At 40.6% G+C, this 22,113-nt stretch overlaps 1 protein-coding gene across 11 annotated transcripts; it reads right to left on the reverse strand.

The window, feature by feature from the left end:
- Positions 1-691: 691 nt before the first annotated feature.
- Positions 692-20,730, reverse strand: CD47 (CD47 molecule). Of its 11 annotated transcripts, none has more exons than XR_003962907.4 (12): positions 20,118-20,725; positions 16,811-17,161; positions 15,463-15,501; positions 13,401-13,490; positions 12,230-12,331; positions 11,772-11,864; positions 11,173-11,268; positions 9,674-9,766; positions 7,919-7,950; positions 5,610-5,739; positions 4,938-4,965; positions 692-3,039 (listed from the first exon to the last, which is right to left on the reverse strand). XR_003962907.4 is itself a non-coding variant. In XM_030285458.4 (12 exons), the coding sequence occupies exons 1-11, from the start codon at positions 20,161-20,163 to the stop codon at positions 4,940-4,942; spliced, it is 993 nt and encodes a 330-aa protein (XP_030141318.1). In that variant the 5' UTR covers positions 20,164-20,723; the 3' UTR covers positions 692-3,039; positions 4,938-4,939. The 11 variants fall into 11 exon arrangements, 7 of the variants coding, with proteins under 7 accessions (XP_030141318.1, XP_072791928.1, XP_030141541.1 ...); XM_030285458.4 differs by having other exon boundaries at positions 5,610-5,634; positions 20,118-20,723; XR_012058341.1 differs by lacking the exon at positions 4,938-4,965 and having other exon boundaries at positions 20,118-20,727.
- Between the last annotated feature and the right edge of the window lie 1,383 nt (positions 20,731-22,113).

The raw sequence follows: 22,113 nt of genomic DNA on the forward strand, positions 1-22,113 counted from the left end.
TGTTAAAATTCTGTTTAAATAGCTCAAATTGTGGTTCATAGCTTCTTTTGAGAGGCAAGTGCATCTAGGAGAGTCACAAAACATTTCTGAAGAGACATGGAAGTTCGACAGCCACAGTTAAAAGTCACCTTGAAGAAACAAGGGAATTGCCAGCAATTTCCACTGTTCCCAGCAGCTCAGCTGCACTGAAGAGGATGTGTGAGTGGAAAGCCTATGAGGCAGGGCTTGCAGCTCCTCTCTCCACAGTCAAACATTAAAGAAAACTTCAGGAAATCCAGAACTCATCCAGCAGTGCTTTAGCAGTTCCACAAGGGATCCTCTTCCCACAGAAACACCACTGCAGGGCTGCAAAGACAGACTGGACAAACAAGAGGTGCTGCTCTGCTGCTTCTGAAGTTTCAGTGGCAGCAGCAGCTTGTTACTCCTCATTTCCTCCCACAGCACACCCGGGTGACAACACTTGATGGCTGATGTTGGAGAGAGCAATTGAAGTTATTACAAGGCAGCTACACACTGACTTCACCATCTGGATGGCCTTTCTAATAAAAAACACACCCAAAATCATCTACAGCAACCCTGAGAACATTCCTGAAGATCCAGTAAGTAATACATAAAGAGCAGTTTTGACTATGAATTTATGGAAGCAGCTACAGAAGTTCAATGTGCTAGCAACAAGAAAATCTCCCGCAAAAACAACTTAAAATTACTTTATTTTTTAAGTATATTAGCACAATATTTACAAAATAATTTTGTGTTTCATAAATAAAAACAGTTTCTTGGGTAAAGACTATAGATCTATAGATATTTAAAATGTCTATATATTTATATATACACACATATGTACACACACAAATGAAAGCATACAGTTATGAACAACTTTGGTTTAAATTACTGGTGGGAAAGGGCTGGCTGGATGAACCAATGACTTTTTGAACTCTCACTTTTAAATTCCCACCTATGAGAAATCCAGCCCTTAATGCAACAGGATGGTGGGTTTCTCCCATTTCTGGGGCCACGACTCTGCAGCCCACAGCTCCTCAGGTTTTGACAATTCCTAGGAACAGCTCGGCCTGATCCCACGGTGACACAGCGGGGTTCTGCTGCAGTTTGCTTTACAGAAATTAACATAAAGCTATTATACATAGCTGTTTTTATAAGGCAGAATACCTCAACAGAATTCCAGTTGATTTGGTTTTTTATTCCTCTGCTGCTAAGACTTTCAGCTTGCCAGAGGGAATCACTGGTTATAAACAGGCAGCACTGCACAATACTAAATTAGAAAAACTTTTATTCTGGATTGTAATGGAGAACCATCTCTTATCTTTAGTTAGGTATCACTGAGATTATGGGAAAACCTGCACCAAAAGATTCATCTGTAAGAGCTTATGTGAATACTCCCACTGGCAACACAGGACAATAAATGTGAGCCATATACAATTCTCCCATATTTTACCACATGGGACCCTCTTCCCTGTGTCCAGTTCCACTGATCCCAGTGAGGGCTGGCCCACAGCTTGCTTTAAATGGTTCAATCCTGCAGCCCTGGCAAGAGGGACAGTTATGACAGCACCTACTGTAAAATCAGACACCCCAATTCTGCTTTGTTGAACTCCTAACGCGACTCGGAGCTCAACGTGCAGAGAGCCAAATCCCTGCAACATGCACCCACAACATGGATATGAACCTTGGTTTGCAACATTCAATTCTGAGAAGTGCCAAATTACTCAGGATCTTTAAAAACATGGATTTTATTACGTGACTGTTTGGCAACAGCTTTCCAAACCAAGTTTTAAAGTGTTAGAAGGAGAAAACCGTGTGTGCCTTTGAAATACAGTACCTTAGTACAAACAGGAAACAGTGTCAAGATTTCTACAAAGCATACACAAAGTCCAAGAGCAGCCAACTATATTGGAACAACTCTCAAAACAGCTGTAAAACATAGCAGAATCTCATGGAATGTGCAAGTCCTAGTAAACTGATTTTTAACCATACCATTAGATATATACAGAAACTGAGCTTCCTCACTCCTCATCAGCTCCTCCTACCTTTTATTTTATGTATTTGTGATGTAACGGCAGCAACACAAACCTGGGTCAGAAATTATATAGCTCTTTTCCATTCAAGAGAACAAGGTTTTAAACTCTGTCAAAAATATACTAAATAGGAAGCTCCTATTTTTATGAAGCATCCACAACTTTCACAAATTCACTGAGTTAAGAAAGCCTGAAATTGCTTCCAATTCCACACACTGCACAACATGAACACACACAAGAACCACATTCAGCATTAAGATTACCAGCTCCTGTGCTCTGTAATTCCAGTGCTGAATTAGGCTCCAACAGCTGGGCAGTTTCTCATCAAAGGATACAGAGAAGGCACGGAGAGCCCTCTCACTGGACAAAAATATCAGCCACCAGAGCACACATGACTACTGTCCACAGAGAGGAATACTAATGTCTCATGGAATTAGAACTCTTAATAATTTCAGGAGAGCTGGGAGTAAACTTTGTACTTATGCAACTTTGTGTGTAACTTTGTATTTCTTTAATTAAAATTTGCTGAATGTCAGAAAAGATGTATTTGTACAATCTCTACTTCCTGCTTGTATCATACACATAAACCATACTTTGTCCATGCACACAAATAAAGAAAACAATAGTCTAAATGGTATTGCAATCTCTGGGCTCAGCAGGCCCATTATCAAAGCAGTGACTAATGACAGTTTTTGAAAATAATACCACTAAGGATTACTGCAGGGAGACTCTGTACTGGGCAAATAGTGCTTTTTATATTCTCACCCTCAACCATCCCATATACACCATAACAAAAGAAAATAAAGATCACATGTGGGCAAACACACATGTTCCTTGCTACAGCTGCTGTGACTATAAAATTATGTCATTTATATCAAAAGCACTTTTGCCACACATGCAGAACAACTAGATTCCTGAATTTCTTCTCGATGAGTAGTGCATCTTCAAGGCCACGGTGTATCAACAACGGTGTACTTTTATATACGCATCACATAACTCTGCAGTTCTGGGGATTTAAAAAGAAAGAAAAAGAAATATTGTTTGGGAAGAACAGCAATGTTTTATGCTGCTTATGCAAGTCAGAGCTGACAGGTTTTTTGGTTTTTTTTTTTCATTTCAAAATTGAAAGCACATTTAGCATTCAAATAGTAGAAAAAGAAGTCAGCAACAGCAAGTGATGTTTCAGCACCTCCACAAAAGAAAGGTGAACACTGTGTCTTGGAGCTTTCACTTGTGAATGTGACTAAGAATGTGAATCACAGGCCCAGCTGTCTGACCCACCCTGTCCATATATTCTAATGCTAGATGCTTCAGCATCTGATCCACCCCTGCTTCAGTCTGTGTGTGAATTTTCTAGGGAAGATTAACAAAGAAGCAGGTAAAGCTCAAAAGGTTACTGCCTCCAGCGTGTGAGTCAGAGCATTTGCCTTCCATCTGCAAAACCTTCTGTCACTGGTTAGGAGCCATCTTTCAGAGCAGAAAAAACAGACAGACTTCTAGCTCTACCCTAAAATTAAACAGGTAGTTGACAATTTCTATGCTTCTGGAAGCTCCACCTCAACCCTAGAGGGTAGGTTTTCATAACCTAAATGAGACCCAAGAAAAAAAACAGGCAACTTATTTTAAATTGGATCTCCAAGCAAAATTCTGCCTTGTTCTTCAGCAGGATGAGGTAACTGAAGAGAGCCCATCCTGATTTCCCTTCTGGTCTGCTCTGAATGCAATGGACTGGCAAGTATCTATTTATTTCCTGCTCTCAACTCTGTCCAGAATAAGCAGTAGCCAATTCTGGAGCAGGCCATGCCTACCACTCTGTCCAGCTCAGATTACACTAACTGGTATGCATTTATCAATGTGTTTATGAGACTTGTCCTTTGTACTGCAGAAGTGTTTGTATTCCTATTGGTTTAGAGAATAATTATATGAGATATTTGGATGAACAAAATGTAGTAGTCATAAGTAGCACAAATCGAACAGCACATGGTATTTGTAAGGAAACCTGTTTTTAAAACTCATACACCTTTTTCCAGTTAGAGCTAACTAATACCTCATTTATTTGCTCATTGTCAATTCATGCCTCCTAGAAATGGCATGATATAAAAGTATTTCAAGTGAGCTAACAGATTTGGAGTGAGTTTACTCTTCCTCCCAAGTAGCAAAATGTAATTGAATGCAGGAATACTAGGCTAAGGGTCTAGTGATGCCTCGTGACAAGCTTGCTCAGTATTCAGGAAGAAACCTAAGTAACAACAGCATCAACAAATGCTATTTCCATGAAAAGTACAGCTGCTGAATAGAAGACTCAATAGTACTGTTTTCATTTTCAAACCTTATCATCTAGCCTAAAATTTAAGCTCGTCAATGAGAGCAATCTGAAAAATAATAGAGTGAAATCTGATTGGAATATAATCTAACAAAACCCAGAGAATTCAAGTAACACCTAAAGAGAAGGAGAGGAAGTTCATTTTAAACCACTTTCCTGTGAATTTTCATTGGAGATCACCAATTAAATGCAGAGAGAAAGCTTAGTTATATCAACAACAATAAAACAAAACACAAACCCAAACAGAACAACCCACCACCAAGGAAACATTCCATGCATCTTAAATATTACATGAGCAAAAAAGAAACATAAACCTATTTGACTTTCCACTTTTGATGACAAACACAATATTGCACAGTTCTCTCACTGACTCATTCTCTTCACTGTTTAGGAATACACATTCTTCCCCTATGTTTGATATAGGATACAGGCATTCTTTCTTTTCAATCAATTATAATTTAAGTAAGAATAGCACCTGCTCTAAACCTCTCCTCCAAGTTTCAGTGAATTAGCACTGGGTAACTCTAAACATCAGAACCCTCAAATGCCTAGCCATTAAAACAAGCATCTGTTAGACTTACCATCATTCTAACATCACTCCTTTTGCATCTTTAAAAGTCAAGAAGATGGATTAGTAATGAGTAAAAGAGAAATAAAGCTTCACAGTTAATATTCAGGCTAATTCTAAAATTCAGGTTAGAACTTGTTACTACTCAGCATGCCAATTAGTGAACATAATTGCAAAAAAAAAAATTCTAAGTCACCCCCTTTTCATTGTAAATTTCCCTCACCTTAAGTGCTATCAGTCTCCCAACACCATGAGAGAGGTTCCCCAACCCAAGAAAAATGAGAAGAATAGAGTGGCAAGGATAGGTTTTGCTGTGATCTTTAAGTATTTCACCCAAATAAATATTTATGAAGAATTAACATCAATTTTCAATACAAGTCCCTCTTCTTCCCTTAAAAGCTGGACATTTTGCAAAGCAAAGAGGATGGACATAATATTGTGAGATGCTAGATTTGTCCTAAAATAGTCAAACAGTGCCTCTGGCTAGCAAGCACAGTGGCATAAAACAGGGAGCCTGGAGCTGCAAGCAGCATTTCATTGAGAAATCAGACTCTTACTGACTCACAGAGCCACAAAAGTTGCCACACTAAGATCTGCCATCTTAGTGTTGTGGTACTGGGAACTAGATCCATCTTTATCCATAATTAATCCCTTAATGAGAAGATAAGCCTTGAATAGCACCTACCATTTAGTGGTTCTTCTACAGCTTTCTGCAAAACATTTAAAAATATATATATGTATAAAAAGCCTTCATGTTTACTTCTGGCTGGCCACAGTTAAATTACTCTAATTGACATATACAGTAAGTAGTGATTCTACAAAAACGAAGAAAGCTTAGTGTTAATCAAATTAATGACTAAAAGTCTGAAAAAAAATTTGTATCAGTCAATAGCTGCATTCTCCAAGTTGTTTTCCCTCACTGTGATGTTTACCCAAATGAAACACCCCTAGGTGGCAGCGGAAGCCATGCAGATTCTACTTTTAAGCTCTAAAACCTAACTGATCATTTCTGTCATTTGATCAATGGTTAGTAACAAAGCAGCAGGACTAAAAAAAGAAAAGAAAATTAGTAGCCAAGCAGATCAAGTGGCATCTCCTCAGAAAGAAATACATGACAGTTGTGCATTTAGTCTGGTAGACAATCATCAGAAACAACACATGCAACCTACAGAAATGCTAAAAAAAAAAAAAAATCAGTACTTGGTCAAGATGGCAGATTTCAAAAACACACTTTTTCTCCCTTCAACTCAGGAAAATCTCAATAATAATTTTTTAAGTGTGCCCCAGTGTCAAAAGACTTCACCAATACTAGGTTTTCCATAGTCATTAGATGACACAGAATCAAAGTGCATCCTTAAAATCACTTCACACCTATTGACTGACTCAAAGCACAGCAATATAGGCTGAAGAGCCCTTGATGGAAACAAGCAGCATGTTAACACACTCCAGCTTCCACCAGGTCTTTCCCTACAGCAGCCTCAAGTTCATGAACACAAATGATACCACCTGAATTCCTCTGTACCTAGCCCTCAGCTAGCTGCAGCTGCAAGGAACATATGTGTACTTGCTGAGGTTCCCAATGACCTCTAAGTTTTAAAACTTCTTTTGATTTCATTCCTGTCCCCAGTTCAAAGAGTACCATGATGTTCATGCTTGTGCTGCTGTGGCTATTTATTTCCCAATTCCTTGTTGCCACGGAAGACCACCTGGTGAGGAGAGCAGCTCATAAAGGGAACAGAACTCTCATCAAAGGATGCTATTTTTCATGCTGGTTTCTAGTTCAAAGTTTATTTACAACCAAAACTAAGTTAAGGAAAAAACCCCACCCCCCTCTTGCCCTGTTTATTTCCATTCTACAAGTAAGCATAAGGATGTTAGATAATGGCAAGATTTCATTTTGAAAGAAGCATACCTTCAATTCACTTCTCAGCTCATTTTTATAACATCTCTCAACCTCTTTTCCTTCTATTTTTTAAACTCTGTGCACTTATACTCCTTCCATAAAGAAAGACTAATCCTCTGAAATACTCTTTACAATAAAAATGGATGAGCAAAAGCAAAGGAAAAGAAAAAAACAACTAAAAATCTCTTGTCCTAACTGCAGTCAGCTCTCACTGCTAGAAACCATCTTCCTTCAAGAGCTGGGTCTCAGGCTCTAGACTGGAGACCTGAAAATGTGTCTCAAATGATGGCTGGCATCCAGGAGGTGGGATGAGCTAGTATTTACCAGATCCCCCTGCTGCAAGGAGGAAGTTTTACTGGTATTCTACAGCTGCACCTCTTTCCTTGCTTCTGGAAAACACCAGAAATAAGGCAGTTCACATTCATGGATCACTCAAAAGCACTGTGTAAGTCTGTGAAAATTAATGTTTTGGAAATTATTACTCTACAGTTCCAAACTACCAACTCAAAAACTTTCTTTTTAAAAAACAAGGTGTTTTTCAATTTGTTCTGTGTTACCTAAAGACAGGCACTTTCTTTTCAGAAGGTCTCATCCAATTAGGGGGCATTGTAGGAAAATCAGAAAAAAGGTCAAGGTTATGCCATCTGTATAGCCAGGAACTGAAGAGAATACCAAAGGGTTCTGGTGTACAAGACCACAGGAAAAAACCTTTTAAGTCCTTCTTACAGGCCACCTGGATGTTTGCACTCAAGTTAACGAAAAAGCTTTTTAATAAGGTGAGCAAAATGGCTTTTAAATATTCAGGTGGAAGAAGACCAAAGTGCCACCACTTTTCAGTGACAGCACAGTCAGGCCATTTGGGCTCAACAGTCAGGGCAGCCCTGTGTCAGGGTGGCAATTACAGTACTACAGACACACTCATGGGGACAATGAGACCACCAACTCACTCAACATTAGACATCTGTTACACAGCCAGAACTGTTGCTTGCTACCAACCTGGTCTGAATTCGAACTAGTGAAGAAAGGTTCAGTATCTCACTATAATCCCCTGAGCCATCTAGTCACCCCAAATTTATTATTTTTAAGCTTACCCCCGGACGAGGATGATCTTTCATTCTGGAACCTAAAATAATTACAAAAAAAGTGACCAATCAGATGAATAAATGTCACAATCAACCAAATAAAAACATAGAACCACAGAATTGTTAAGGCTGGAGAAAACCTCCCAGAACATCAAGCCCAAGCAACCAGCAAACCCAACCCAAGCAGCATCACCACCTTCACCACTAACCCATGTCCTCAGAGGCCACACCTAAACATCATTTCCAATGATCATGATTTCACCATGTCCTGGGCAGCCTGTTCCAATCCTTGACCACCCTTTCAGAGAAGAAATTTTTACAAATATCCAACCTAAACCTTCCCCAGCACAACTTCAGGCCATTTGCTCTTATCTTGTCACTTGTTACCTTAAGTGCTATCAGGTATTGTCTACTGATAAAACTTGCAACAGAGTTGTAACACACAGAACTGGATGTTAAAAAAGGTACTTAATTCTATGATCTGGAAATTCTTAGAGCCTCTAAGCACTCTTCTGTATCTTATCACATACAGCATGTGAATTGTCCCACTAGTACACTCAGCTCAGAAGGTGAATTAGGCTACACACTATTCATTGTGCTTATTTTGGCATGCTAGAATCTATACCAACAGTAGTATTTGACTTCTTCAGCCAGAACAATGAAATCAGAACTGCAACATTTATGCAGACCATGAGTACACAGCATTGAAGGCAATACTATACAAGTATATAGAAGGAAATCAAAGTCAATAAAATATAAATTTATTGCTGTTATTAAAAAGCTTGACTCATGTCTACCATATTTTTGACTCATCTTCATCTATCTTAGATTTTAAATATTAGGCATTCTACCTTAATTGTTTCTCTACTGGAAATTCTCCCTGTCTCAGGCTCTATTTCTGGCCATGCCCACACATGGTGTGCACACATTAACCTGGGAGACTGCATGGTTCAGTGCAGACTTGTGACTGCACTCACTGGAAACACTTGAGCAGCTTGAGTCTGGAAGCAAAACATCCTCAGTTGCACAGTTTTATGTCCACAGAGGTGGACAACAAGGAGGTGTTTGAAGAGCCTGTAACAAAGGTCACTCTGACCCACGCTCCAGAATCCACACAATGTTATGCCGTGGTGTGCCAGCATTCCAATCACAAACATTGCTTTTTTTTTGGGTTTTAGGGTTTTGCCTATTTAGCACACCTTTAAATCTCTCATCTTTCTGAGATCTGATGAACAGATCAGTTTCTGAAACAACGCCTTGCTATTCTTTTCTCCTGGGTTTTAAAATTAAGCCGGAGGAAAACCAGGGCTCACTAAAATAAAAGGTGTGCATTCAAATTGCTCTTCTTTTAACCTACTAACACTAGTGCAAATCAGTAGGCAGAGCATTGCTTCTTTAAATCCATGTTTTGATAGGCTTTTGTCACCACCATCCCACAACCCACTCTAAAGAATCCTTTACACCCTTTTGCTCTCTTCATTCTAAGATCCAGCTGGCCAACTGTGTAAATGCAGAACTTAACAGCAACATCCCTCCTACAACTGAAACACTCTTACTTAAGAAACTTGGCTGTGTTGATCTTGAAATAGTTTATGATGATAAACTGTGGGTTTCTCAACTCAAGATTCCCCACACACTCCATGAAACAAAGCCAACACATACAGAAACTTTTCAGGAATTTTTAAAACTCTCTAACTGTGAAATCACACCTTGTGCTCAGATAAATTGAAAGGAAAACAATGAAGATTATTAGGTGCTACTTACCCATAAAAAACACGTAAACCAGACTACACAAACTTGCAAAAGCCATAATAGCTAAGCCAGCAATCAGAACAGACACATGTAATGGAGGGCAGGCTGGGAAAAACACAATAAAAGAACTGTATCAAAACTCTTATTTTCAGAGATAACTGCTTAGTAAAATAAATAAACCTGATAAAGACATGCATGTTCAGCTTCACTTTCAAAGCTATTTCAGAACTACTCCTGCATTTTTCTTTTTTTGTATACATTCTTTAGCAATACAGAGGCATTGACTGATTTATCCTCCTGCTTAACTGAACTATTCTGCAAGTTTAGGTACTCCATTGTCATTCACTGCAATTGGTAATGTTTTTCATGAAATGTATCTTCAATTCCAACTGTTTGGCCTGTAATTGTATTACACAACAGAATACAATACTGTTGTTACAACCATCTGTCAGCTCAAGCCAGGATGAGCTGCTGCTTCTGACAGTTCAGGGTCACTGAGCTGAACCCCCAGAGATACAGGTAACACTACCATGTGTGATCTGGAGAAGAACACCCTGAAAAACCGAGGGACTTGCATTTACAAGCATTATAAAACATCCCCCAAGAAATCCTTGTATTGATGATTTACCAGAAATCTCTCATCAGTTTATTTTACTCTTATAACTTACAAACACTTCTATAGATACTAAACAATAAGCATAAAATTCAAATCACAACTCCACTGAAAGGGTATCATTTCACCCAGATTAGACAAATCTTTAAAAATCACTACAAGGAGAAACAGGTCTTAAATCCCCAAACTAATCAATGACTAAAATGAAGAGTATCTGTGCAAAACAATAAATCAGGAACATAAAGTGCCTACAAGGAACGTGAATATGTGTTCTCCTACTAAATATATTGCCAAGGACAATTAGTCCTAAATTGACCCTTTTATCTGCTGTGGGTTCTCTGGTGGCACAGGGGAAGGCAGGGAGTGGACAAAGGGAGGCCAGGGACAAGGGACATCACTGTGTGTAGTGGTTAGCTGGTGTTCCTTCACCACAGTGACAGTTTTTCAGTGATGAAACAAGAGTGTCAGCCACAACCACACTTACAGCAGCCCGAGAACAATTCCAATTTTTCTACTGTTTCTACATTTACCTTCTTAATGTGTTTTAATGGTATTCATTGAAATATTAATGGACTCAGGCCTTAATAAGAATAACAATAATAGTCACCCAAAATCAACACTAACATGAAAAATGAAAATAATTAACTTTTTTTTTTTAAGCAGATGCTCACAGAATGCAGTCATGAAACTGATGTATATAATACTTCCTTTAGGCTAGTCTTCTTTCACCAGATAAAAAAGCACTAACACAGTAGTCCTAAACTACATTTACAGAAGTTACTAGCTAACATTCCATGTAGTGAAGCCATTTTCACAAACTTTTGGTGTTAGAAATAAACAAGTATCAGGTGTAGACAAGAGTAAAAGGCACACTTTCACGGAAGACTTAACTGCTTACCTGAGACACACAGTGCAAAACCAACCACAGCAATTATAAACCCAAGAAGTTTCAAACCTATCAGAGCCAATGTTGCCCGCAGTAGACTGTCAAAAACTGGGGAAAAAAGAAAAATTGTAAAATTTAACTAGAAACATAAGACAGATAATTGCATAAAGCTAGAAATCAGATTCTCCTAAATTCTAGGCTCAATTAGCATAACAAACCCACAAGTCACTGCAAGTCAAGGCTCCTGTATGTATACACACACATACAATTATATATATAAAAATAACATTATAAACAAACCACAATTCGAAAAAAATGGAACCCACATTCTCAGAGCTAATTATTCAACCCAGTCCCCAAACCCAAGGAAAGGTGAGCAGAAATCACTCAGATGTGCTACCCTAAATCTCATTGTTCCAGGTAACTCCTGCTTCTGTGAAGCAACTCAGCCCAACAAACACAGGCTAAACATTTTGTTTCAAGGTACTATAAATGTGATGAACACAGGATGCTATTGTAGCACCTGCTTATAAAAATCAGAATATTTTGTAGACTATGGGAGAAGCTCAGTTTTTTCCTATCCATATTTTAGTGAGTAAAGAAATACTCACCAATTCCAAACATGAAGTACTGAAGAGGTACCAAAATCACAGCAGGGATTACAATAAGGCCAAGACCAGCCTGATTCCGTACAGTATAGCCATCTGCAAACATTTATGTGGGAATTAGTAAAATCAAAATTGTTAACTGGATTCAAGCATAAAGTAACAAACATAAATCACTGGCATCACCAAATTTCCCACTGAAGGACCAGAAGTCACTCTCTAGTCCCTAATATTCACCCAAGGCAATAAGACAGAAAATATTTATAAATTTTGAGTCAGTGTTTTCCTATGATCACTTGAGGGTCTGACAATTCCAATGCTGATTCTACTGTAGTCTGTATGTTTCTTTTAATTTAAAAATTAGGAGATTGCAATAGGTGGTACTAATGTCCATACTACAGAATTGAAGATATTCTTTTCCGCTCTTAATCCTTTAAATTAAGAGAGTAATTTTAATCACTCACCTGGGAAAAAAAGAGCAGCGCCTACACCAGCTACAACTGCAAAGATGACAAGTGCTACAATCATGTACACCAACCTCTGAGATTCAATTTCATATTTTAATCCTTAAAGAGATAGAGAGGAAAACAATCAGACACATAGATTCTCTCACTGAAATACACAGATTTATTACTTGGAACTCAAACTTGTAAAATTTAAAACTATTTTAAACTCCCAAGATTTAATTTGTTTTTATTGTTTGATATGGTTAATATGGCTTACTCAGAAAAATGACAGCTGGCATTAGGGTTCCAGTCAAATTCTTGCTTTCTCCTTCCATACAATTCAGCTGATATGTTATTGGAATAACTTTGGGACATGCTACAGGTTAATTCAGGTAGATGCACTGCTGATATTTAAATGTTAGAGTAAATTTGTTCCTCAGGTCAGTGTCAAGAGAGGGTTAGCAATTCCAGGCTTCATTCTCTTCCTCATGACACTGACATCAACATCACCTCTGTCCCCAAAAGAACTTAAATCCTAAAATCCAATCCTGTAAACAAAAGTCCAAAAAATCCACCTCAAACAAATCAAACACAACACCCCCCAAAACACAAAACCAAGAAAACACACATTCCCAAATAGCACACAGAAGAATCACACCCTATTTAACAACCTATTTAAAGGCATAAGGTATCATTGGTGGATTCCCAGGTTATCTAAAAGAGTAAAAGTAAAAGGAAAAAAACCACACCAGGACATAAAGCACACTGCATTGCACAGATGTTGGTCAACAGTGTATAAAGAACATCTAAGGATGTCTGTCACTGGTGAATTGATGTATTGCCTCTAAAAACATTTAATGAAAGCATCAATGTCAGTGTTAAATTATAACTAAGCCAGCGCTAAAAGATTAATGAAAATATTTACATTAAGAAGAGGTCACACCATCCTTCTATCATATTGATTTTATGGCCATATAATCAAACATTTTTTAATTATTCAATCATGTCACGGTGAATCAACTGTGAAGAAAAGCTTCATACACACCACGCCTCTGTGTATTCTCTGGATCAACTCCCACACATCTTTTTGATGTGAGTACCACCTTTCATTTTACATGGATGCTTTTATGCATGGAAGTGATTTCAGGACAAATCAGCAACTGCAAAGAATTGAAGAGTAAATACTTACCAATAACACATAACTGAGCTACACATAAAATAACAAGTAAGCACATCAATGATACGATGCCAACCCTTTCCATTAGAAGGAACCAGGATCCTAGAGAATAAACAAAGAAAAACAGAAGGAAGAGAACAAAAAGTGAGGCTATTTGCTTTGTAGTTATCATTCCTCTTAGGCTATGCCGTAGATTGCCCAATACTATATGTAATTCAGCATTAAGAATTATAATAGGCTAAGAAACCTATGTCTTCTACCTTTATGTTTCTCTGTATGACATCCTACTTTTTCAGTACTTCCAGTCACCCCAGTATTTTCCAAACTGGTGGTAATTCCAGAAGAAATCTGGATGTGTGGTAAGGAATACAAGAGCTAGCCTAAGTGAGAGGGAAACAATTTTAAGTCTTCCCAACATTATCCATCCAGATTTTTTCCCCCTGCATTTTGGATGCCGTAGGCTGTTCAGTCAGTCATGCTTTAAGAGCCTGTAAGCCACCTTCCAACATGAAATTCTGAAAATATCTCCACTGAACTAGAAAATGGAGTTAATTCTTGCATCTCTGCTCATATATTTATTCAGGCTCACTCAGTGGAATCGAAAGTCTCCATTTCTTAGATTATACTTTCCACCATTCCTCTGCCTGCACATTTGCTTCCAAAGAAATTTCTAATCTTTAATAAAGACGCATATTTGTTGCATTTCTCTCTATAAATAAAAACTGTATCTGTTGCTCCAGAAACATGTAATTAAGCAGCAATACCTCATTATTTAAAATGCCAATTAAATACACTGAGGGCAACTTTTAACTTCAGAAATTTCCCTTTTTCCTCCCCCTCTCCCAAAAGAGATCACAGAAGTAGATACAGCGCATACAACAGAAATACAAGGCAAACAGTAAGCTGAAGGCAAGAAAATGGAGAAATAGCTTCTAACTCATCAAAAGAAGGCTAATTTACTGAATTGTATAAAGCAAGGCTTTTTGCTTCATTCACAGTATTGAAAAAGCAACTAATATTAAACAGTAACTTAAACACAGTGGCCACTCCTGAGGTAAGCCAAATCCCAGTGATGCTGTTTGATGCAACAGAGAATAATTAAAGAAATTAACTGCAAGCAGAGGCTCTGAGAGCCACTTCCTGTGCAGCATTTCCAGCTGACAATATCCAGTATAAAAAGAAAGCAGCCAAGAAGCCTGGAATCTGCTGAGGCTTCAGCATGCAACACAGAGCCACGTGTGGCCTGGAACTGGAGTCTGAAAGAACTTCCTGTACAGAAGTGCTTGCAACACTACAGACACATGCACCATGCAAGGAGCCTGGAATCTGCTGAAAGCATTTTCCTGGAAATATACTTCCCTTACTCTGCTGCTTCATAGTAATCAACTGAACTGGCATAAAGTAGTGTTTTGAGAGCCAATATAGGGCAGTCAGTTCCAAGCTAAGAACAGAGAGTTCCAGACTGGGGGAAAGAAGAGTGAAAAGTAAAGGGAAAGGAAATGGGAAAAAGGCAAGGAAGAAGAAACTAGAAGGATGAGGAAAGAAGAGAAAAAGCAGCAAGAGATGATGAAGAGAGGAAAAAGAAAAGAAAATAGGAAAACTTGACAGTCACTCTCCTGGTCATGAAAATGTGTCTGTACACAAAGATGAGGGCACTAGCACAGAAATCTTGCTCACACTCTTATCCACTACCTAGGTGAATCCAGGAGTTCTTTAAAATAGATGGAGGATAGCTGGCTCTTGTATGACTATCTTTGTTAAAGCATCAATTGGAACGTGCTAGTAGTGACAGCACGAATTCATTGCTCAGAAATGACCCAGTGAAGACTGGTACAAGATTTCCATTATCCACTAACCCTTTTCAAAACTCACTCACTACACTTTCTTCTATTAGATTATTGTCTGAAGAGTTTTTCTGGAACACTGAGGAGGAGCAAGCAACAAAAAGTTGTAGAGAAGAACTGAGAGAGAGGAAGTGACTGTGATTTCCTTCACCCTCAAACCTAAGTTTTACATTTTCTAGCATATACTCTCAAACCTAATGCAACCTCAAAACTATGAGTTTTTCACTAACCACGTTTTTCCTCTGGTGTTCCGTCGTCGCAACTGACAACTAGAAAATGAAATTAGAAAAATTATATCAGGTGCCTGCTCTGTTGTCTTTATACCAATTTCATAATTATAAACACAGAGAAAATAAAACTTGTAAATGGGACTTGACTCTCCTATATTCTCAAGTCTTGCTTCCTCTTCTGGAGGGTAATACTGAATTGCATAGAGAGACAAGAAAGTCTGAGTAAGCTGTAAGAGAATAAGGAAACAGAAACTGTGTATACCTCTTCCCTGTTTCTGTTTTCTAAGAAAAGAATGATATTCTAGCAGCTTCACCTTCTGCATCCTTCTCAATTTCAGGATCACGTTTGCTATGCAGAGTATATGGTTAACTCAATAACTAAACCCAGCTGAGAATTACACAAGTGTCTGCAGCAGGACACAAGCAACATCTGTTTTGAGCTTCACAAATATTTTATTGTGAAATGTGAAAACTAGTAGCAAAACAAAACAAAAAAAATGCTAGAGTGCATGGCTACACATACACAACACACTCGGTGCTTCCCACAGCTCTCCAAGGCAAGTCTCCCGTGCAGAACAGATGGATTGGGCACACCTGTGTCCAGTGAAACTGTCACCTCTGCATAGCATGGACAGATAACACAGGTACAGCAAAATCCAACAGCTGAGGCGCTGGAGAACAAGGGCTGGGACTGACAAGATAAAGTAAAATAGCTCCCTAGATGAGAAACTGATTTAGTGAATCTCATTCATTTTAACATCACTTTAAACACCATCTTTTGAAGATGACATTTAATGCTAGAAAACTACAAGCTGCCATCTAGCAGTAGCATTTTCAACCTCACTAGAAAACTACCTACTTTCAGACTGAGATTTAGACCTCTTGAAACAGAATTTCTATTAGTTCTACCTGTAGTTTTCCAGCAGCGTTAAAGGTTGCAAGAAGCAATTCTTCCAAGAAAACATCTCTGCAGACACTGTGATGGATGTATACATTTCAGTATTATGAAGATGATCACAAATATGTCACGCAGTAACATGAGACTGCTGAATATATCAGCATCTACATAATCAAAAATATGTGGGAAACCATAGATTTTCCTATATGGGACCTAAATCATGCTCAGACATTATTACAGAATGAGAAAATGTGTTCAGATTTTCCCATAGAAGCACTTCTCTCTAACTTTAAAGCCACATTAGCTTACAAGTTAGAAGGCCTGGGTGCTACATTTTTTGGTTTTCACTTTAAAGGAATAAATTGCCAAGTTCATTATTTTTCTCTTTCCCTTAAGATTTTGCTTGCTTTCCCCTCCCAACAGGTACTGAAACAACAGCAGGCAACTCACCTGAGCTGCTTTTAAGTTCCATTTTTATTTCTCCTTCACTGTTTGATTCTGTTACTTTACAGCTGTAATTTCCCACAGTTGCTTGTGCACTGTCGATCACCAGCGAGGCCACACCCTTGATTAATTCCGCCTTGGATAAAAATCTTGCAGACGAAAATGAGGGATCAATGTTAAAGTTCTTGTTTCCTCCATGGTAAAAGAAAATTGTAACTCCTTGCCTTTTCCATGTAACAGACATGACATTTTCATTGTTCTGCTTTAGGTCAGTCACGTAACAAGGTAAAACTACAGTTTTATTACAGTCATTTTTTTCTACAACACTTGTCCCATAAAGTGACAACTGGGCAGAACCTATAAAGAAAAATGAAAATTGACACATTCAGAATTATTTCTTAATACTCAAAAACAAAGAAGAAATAATTACAAGTGAATTGGGAAAACAAAACAAACTCTCCAGTGAAATCACAGAAAGAGAATCATGCTTTAAGGGATCAACAGAAGATGAAAAAAAAAGGCATTATTATAATTCTACTTACTTCACAATTCTAATTCTACACAAACTCAAGCCATTCTCATATTAATTTAATGCATAGATACCATAACCTATCATACATTTGAAAAAAAAAAAAATTGAGTTGCTATTTATTTACTTGGACACTTCTATTTAACATGGGGAAATACTGTCAAAGCACACAGATAACATTAACCACAGATGTCCCACTGATATTCAGCCCGCTGGATCACACAAGTATCCACAAACTGAGGACCAGGCATCAGTTCCACACAAGTTCCTTTACACCTCATTAAGGACACAGAGAATAAAGTCTCCCTATTACACTTCCCAGAAAAGGCAGGGAAGCTTAGTAAAGAAAGCTTTGTCACTTGTTCCCTCTTATCTCTGAAGGTGGAGCCAAATGACTATAGGTTTGGATAATCTCTTGCAAATTCTCTCTTTTCCTTTCCACGGGAGAAGCTGCACACACAATACCATATATTAAATAAGATTACTACTTAGTATTTGACTGATTACTACTTAGTATTTGACTGCATACACAACAGAATTGAAAATGTAGAATTTGTAAAAATCACCAACCTGTATTACAAATCACTGTGACTAATGTCTCTAATAATCATATTCAATGCAGATAAGGAAAAATATGTTACCACTGCTGGGTTTTCCCAACTCTCTCCCACACTGCACAGCTCTAAAACAGCAGCACTGACTAACCACTGCTTCACGAAAGACCCAAGCCCTGCCAAGATTTTATCAGAAATGAAGATTCAATCATTAGTTCTTAAGAATATCAAAAATTGTAACAGCAGTATATAAATTACATCAGGAACCAGAAAAAATAGGTTAATTAAACTAGCTTGGCTGTAAGCTATGAAGGCTTTGAATATTTTATTTTCTCTATTTTTTCTTGTTTGTATGAAATCATAACAAAGTTTAATAGCTTTCTTCATAGTAATTGTTCCCCAAAGTCCCACAGCCATTAATAATTCAAAATGCTTTACTACATCCATCTGATAAAACCAAATATGGGAAAGGATATGAAAATCCCCTAATACTGGAAGCACTGAGACTTACAAACTGGAATAGCTCCAGGGACTTCAGAGGAACTACTGATACTCACATGTACAAAACCAGCCCAGAATGATATGTATTTAATTACTAACCTTAATTAGGGCAAGGGGAGAAAGGAAAAAAAAAAGGGGGGGGGGGAGTTATGTCACTATTTGCAGTAGTTATTTAATTTTCTTCCCCTCAAATCAAGAGTCCCAGATCACATTTTTTAAAAAGACTCCTGTTTTAAACATCACTTTAATATTTGAACACCATTTCCTGGATTACTATTGAATAGCAAAAGCTTAAAATAAACTGGCTCTGTATATATTATGCATGACAGCACTTCACAATGAAGGAAGAAGTATTCTCTGGTTTACTCATTGTGTTGTATTTTTTAACTAATCAAAGCAACAAAAGCAGAACAAAGGGAAACTATACACAAACCTCAACCCATGCCCTAATAAAAATCAAACGAAGACAATTTAAACCTTCAGTAGTTCTTGGTGAAATAAATTTCACACTAAATCATGATAATAACTGTTGGGATTTTTATTCTTTTTCGGAGGCAGCACATTTACATTTTTGCGGGCTGTGTCCCCTTGGACCCAGCCGCTTTTAGGGAAGAGGCTGTGCGGCTGCTCCCCCACTAAAGGAGCCCCCAGGGCTTCCTGCAGATGGTGCTTCCACCACCAACCTCCCAACCATTCTGGAGCTAAGATGAAGCCAAGAGAACCCTCTCCCAACAGCCACCAAATCCTGCAGGCAATGGATGGCTGGATGGGCTCTTCGCCTCCAAGCGTCTCGTAGATTATCATCTTGGAAGCGTCACATGAAGGTGGCAATTTTCGAGCCTTACACTACGCAGCGTGGGGGTCTCTGAAGAACTTGAAGCTGTCACAGAAAGGCTCTGCACACGCAGAGCAAATTCCGATCTGCCACACACGGCAGAACTGGGGAAGTTTGGGCAGAGCAGCCGATGGCAGCCAGCCCTTCTCACCTCCTCACGCAAGCCAGCCTACTGCTATAACCCCGGAACCCAGACTGGGATTTCGACATGAGGTTTAAACACTCAAGTTTCGATGCGCTGCTTCCTGCAGAAACAATCCTACAGCACCTGCACCTGGGTGAAATGTTTTATCTCTGTCCCAGCACCGAGTTTCTTCTCAAGGCAGAGAAATAAGAATTTAGGACTGTGCGATGTCTGAACTGCACCGCACTCGGATGGCACGCAAACCCGTGTCACACATCCAGAAACGCTGTCAACCGCAGCGCAGTTCAGGACAGCACACGGAGCTGAGCCCAGAGCTCCGGGCACGCTGCGCCTCCTCTCCCCCGCAACCCCCGCGGGGAGCAGCCCACCGCCGGCCCCGGGGGCTGGGTGACAGCGTGTGTGGTGTGTCCTTCCCAAAGGATGGCGATCCACCGCCGGCGGTCCCAGACGCGGTGTTTGCCAGCAGGAGCGGCCGGAGTTCCGAGCAGGAGCGCCGCGAGTCCCCTCGCCGAGCGGCGGCAGGACGGGCGGCGGCCGCTCCGCCCCGCTGGCCTCGGGACCGGTCCCCGCCCGACCCTCCCTCCCCTCCCCGCGGCTCGGGGGTGACTCAACCCTTCCCTGGCACCCCGGTGGGGTGGGGTGGGGGCACCGCGGTGCTCGCGCCGGGACGACCGCTACCGGAGCGGTCGGGACGAGGAGGGAAGGGGAGAGAAAAGCGGGAGCGGCGGGCGGGAGCGGCGGGCACTCACCTGCGCGCAGGGCGGCGAGCAGCACGGAGGCGGCCAGCAGCCACATGGCGGAGCGGCGGCGGCGGCGCGGCCCGGCGGAGCGGCGGTTCAAGCGGCGCCGCAGCGGGCGGGCGGCGGAGGAGGGCGGGGGGGAACGCTCGCCCGCTGACTGGCTGCCGCCCCTTGCGCGGGGAGCGCTCCGCCCTCACCGAGAGCTCCGCTCCGCCCTCACGGAGATCTCCGCTCCCCCCCCGCCTTCACCCCCGGTGCTCTGCAGCAAGCCCGGGAGTTGTGCCGCGATAAGGCTTGTTGTTTTTTTGGCGATGTTTGGTGGCTTTTTAAGCGATTAGCAGGACGCTATCCCACGCCCGGGCCCGCGGTGCTGAGGCTCGCGGCTCCCCTCACGCGCCCGTAAGATGGCTGCCGGGGGAAGATGCCGGCTCTGGAAAAGGGGAAGCGTTGACATGGTGACTCCTCCACCGCTGTGTTGGTTACGAAACATCTTGATTTTTTTGAAGGGTATAAAGCCCGTTGGGGTGGGCAGGAGGGAGGGCTTTAATTTCTGAGGGCATCCTGCTTGTTGCTAAAAGCCTGTGGAACACCGGCCTTGCCAGGGCTACGTTTGCTCTTGGCTGCAGTCGTATGCACTAAGTGCAAATGAAACACGAGGTGTTCAAAAACGCTGAAGAACTTGTAAAGTGATCAGTTGTTGCACTGGATTAAAAAGCTAAAAGGATAAATGCGTGTTTTTCCTATGTTTGCAGTAATACATACATTTCAGTATTTCAGCAAATGTTTCAACAAGGATTTTTTTTTTTTAATGTAGAGTTGTCTTAACATTGTGAATCTTTGCTCTCTAACGTGTTGGTGATGCATTTTAAAAAGGACTGTTAAATATATTTGGGGAGAATACTTTTATCTACATTTATAGATATGTTTATATTTACAGTGTTGTTACAAGTTCCAAAGTTCAACAGAGGACAAAAGTCAGGGCAGAATCAAAATTCTGTGAGAAACTGAATTTCCATAGGTTTTATGTCTCATGCAGATTTACTGCATTTATGGGGTTTTGCAACATTTATATTGGTTTTCTATTGGGTGGGTCTACCCCGCAAACACTCCCCTGCCTGCTGAATCTCTGTTCTCTTACATTCTCCCCCAGCCCTCCCTAAGTGAGTAATGGGTACCGATGCCTTGACTGCCGCGTTTGTTTCCTCCAGATATTCCTAAAGCACTCAGACATCCTCCGGCATTCAAGTTTAGTAAAAAGCCTTGAGCTGTGGGAGCCATCTGACTCGAGAAATGATGGAGGGGGCTGGCACAAAGCTGCTGATCCTGCTCCTGCCAGACTGACTCACATGATGTTCTCTGGAGGCCAGAAGAGACGAGCTGGAGCAGGGGGTAGCAGGGAAGATGTGTCTGCGTCAGCCACAGCTCATATCTGTGCCTGTGCCCTGCGTGCCAGCGTGTTGATAGCCACAGGCACTGGGGTCCCCTTTGCGGGGAGCTGCGCAGCATTTGCGGTAAGAAAACCAGGAACGCTCTCCTGCTGCAAAGAGAAGGCTACAGCTGCAGCACACACTTGTCCCTGTTGCTAAGGTAACACATATCACACCCACGTTGGCTAGAAGCAAAACAGCACGCATGGGAAATTTCAGAGGGCCAGGAGCCTCGCGTGGGAGAGCGCTGCTCTCTCAGGTGCTGCTGCCTCCTGTACTACTGAGCCAGGTCTCACAAATCCCTCAGTGATAACTCTTCCCATGCAGTTTCCCTCATTGTGTTGGAGGTTGCTGTGCCATCCATCTAGGTGTGCACCTGAAATGCTTTGTCTTGTAATGCTCTGCCTTCTGCTGCCAAGAAATGTCTGCAATGCCTCTGCTCCCTGATGGTTTCGGGCAGCACAAGGCAGTTCAGATGCCCTCTGAAACAGGTTGGGCAGCTCTGCTTTCTGTTCTGAACCAGAAACACAGAGCAACCTCTGCTGTAACACAAGAGCTGCATGCTTCTAACCACTTTC

Source organism: Taeniopygia guttata, chromosome 1 (assembly GCF_048771995.1).
Source record: "Taeniopygia guttata chromosome 1, bTaeGut7.mat, whole genome shotgun sequence".
NCBI classification, from domain to species: Eukaryota; Metazoa; Chordata; class Aves; order Passeriformes; family Estrildidae; genus Taeniopygia; species Taeniopygia guttata.

Bases quoted from the DNA above. Each gene is read 5' to 3' on its own strand.
- CD47 (XM_072935827.1), bottom strand. From the start codon at position 20,163: ATGTGGCTGCTGGCCGCCTCCGTGCTGCTCGCCGCCCTGCGCGCAG. The intron at 17,162-20,117 runs GTGAGTGCCCGC...TTTTCTTTATAG, and splicing joins GCTCGCCGCCCTGCGCGCAG to GTTCTGCCCAGTTGTCACTT. The intron at 5,635-7,918 runs GTAAGCTTAAAA...AATGTTTTGCAG, and splicing joins AAGATCATCCTCGTCCGGGG to AAAGCTGTAGAAGAACCACT.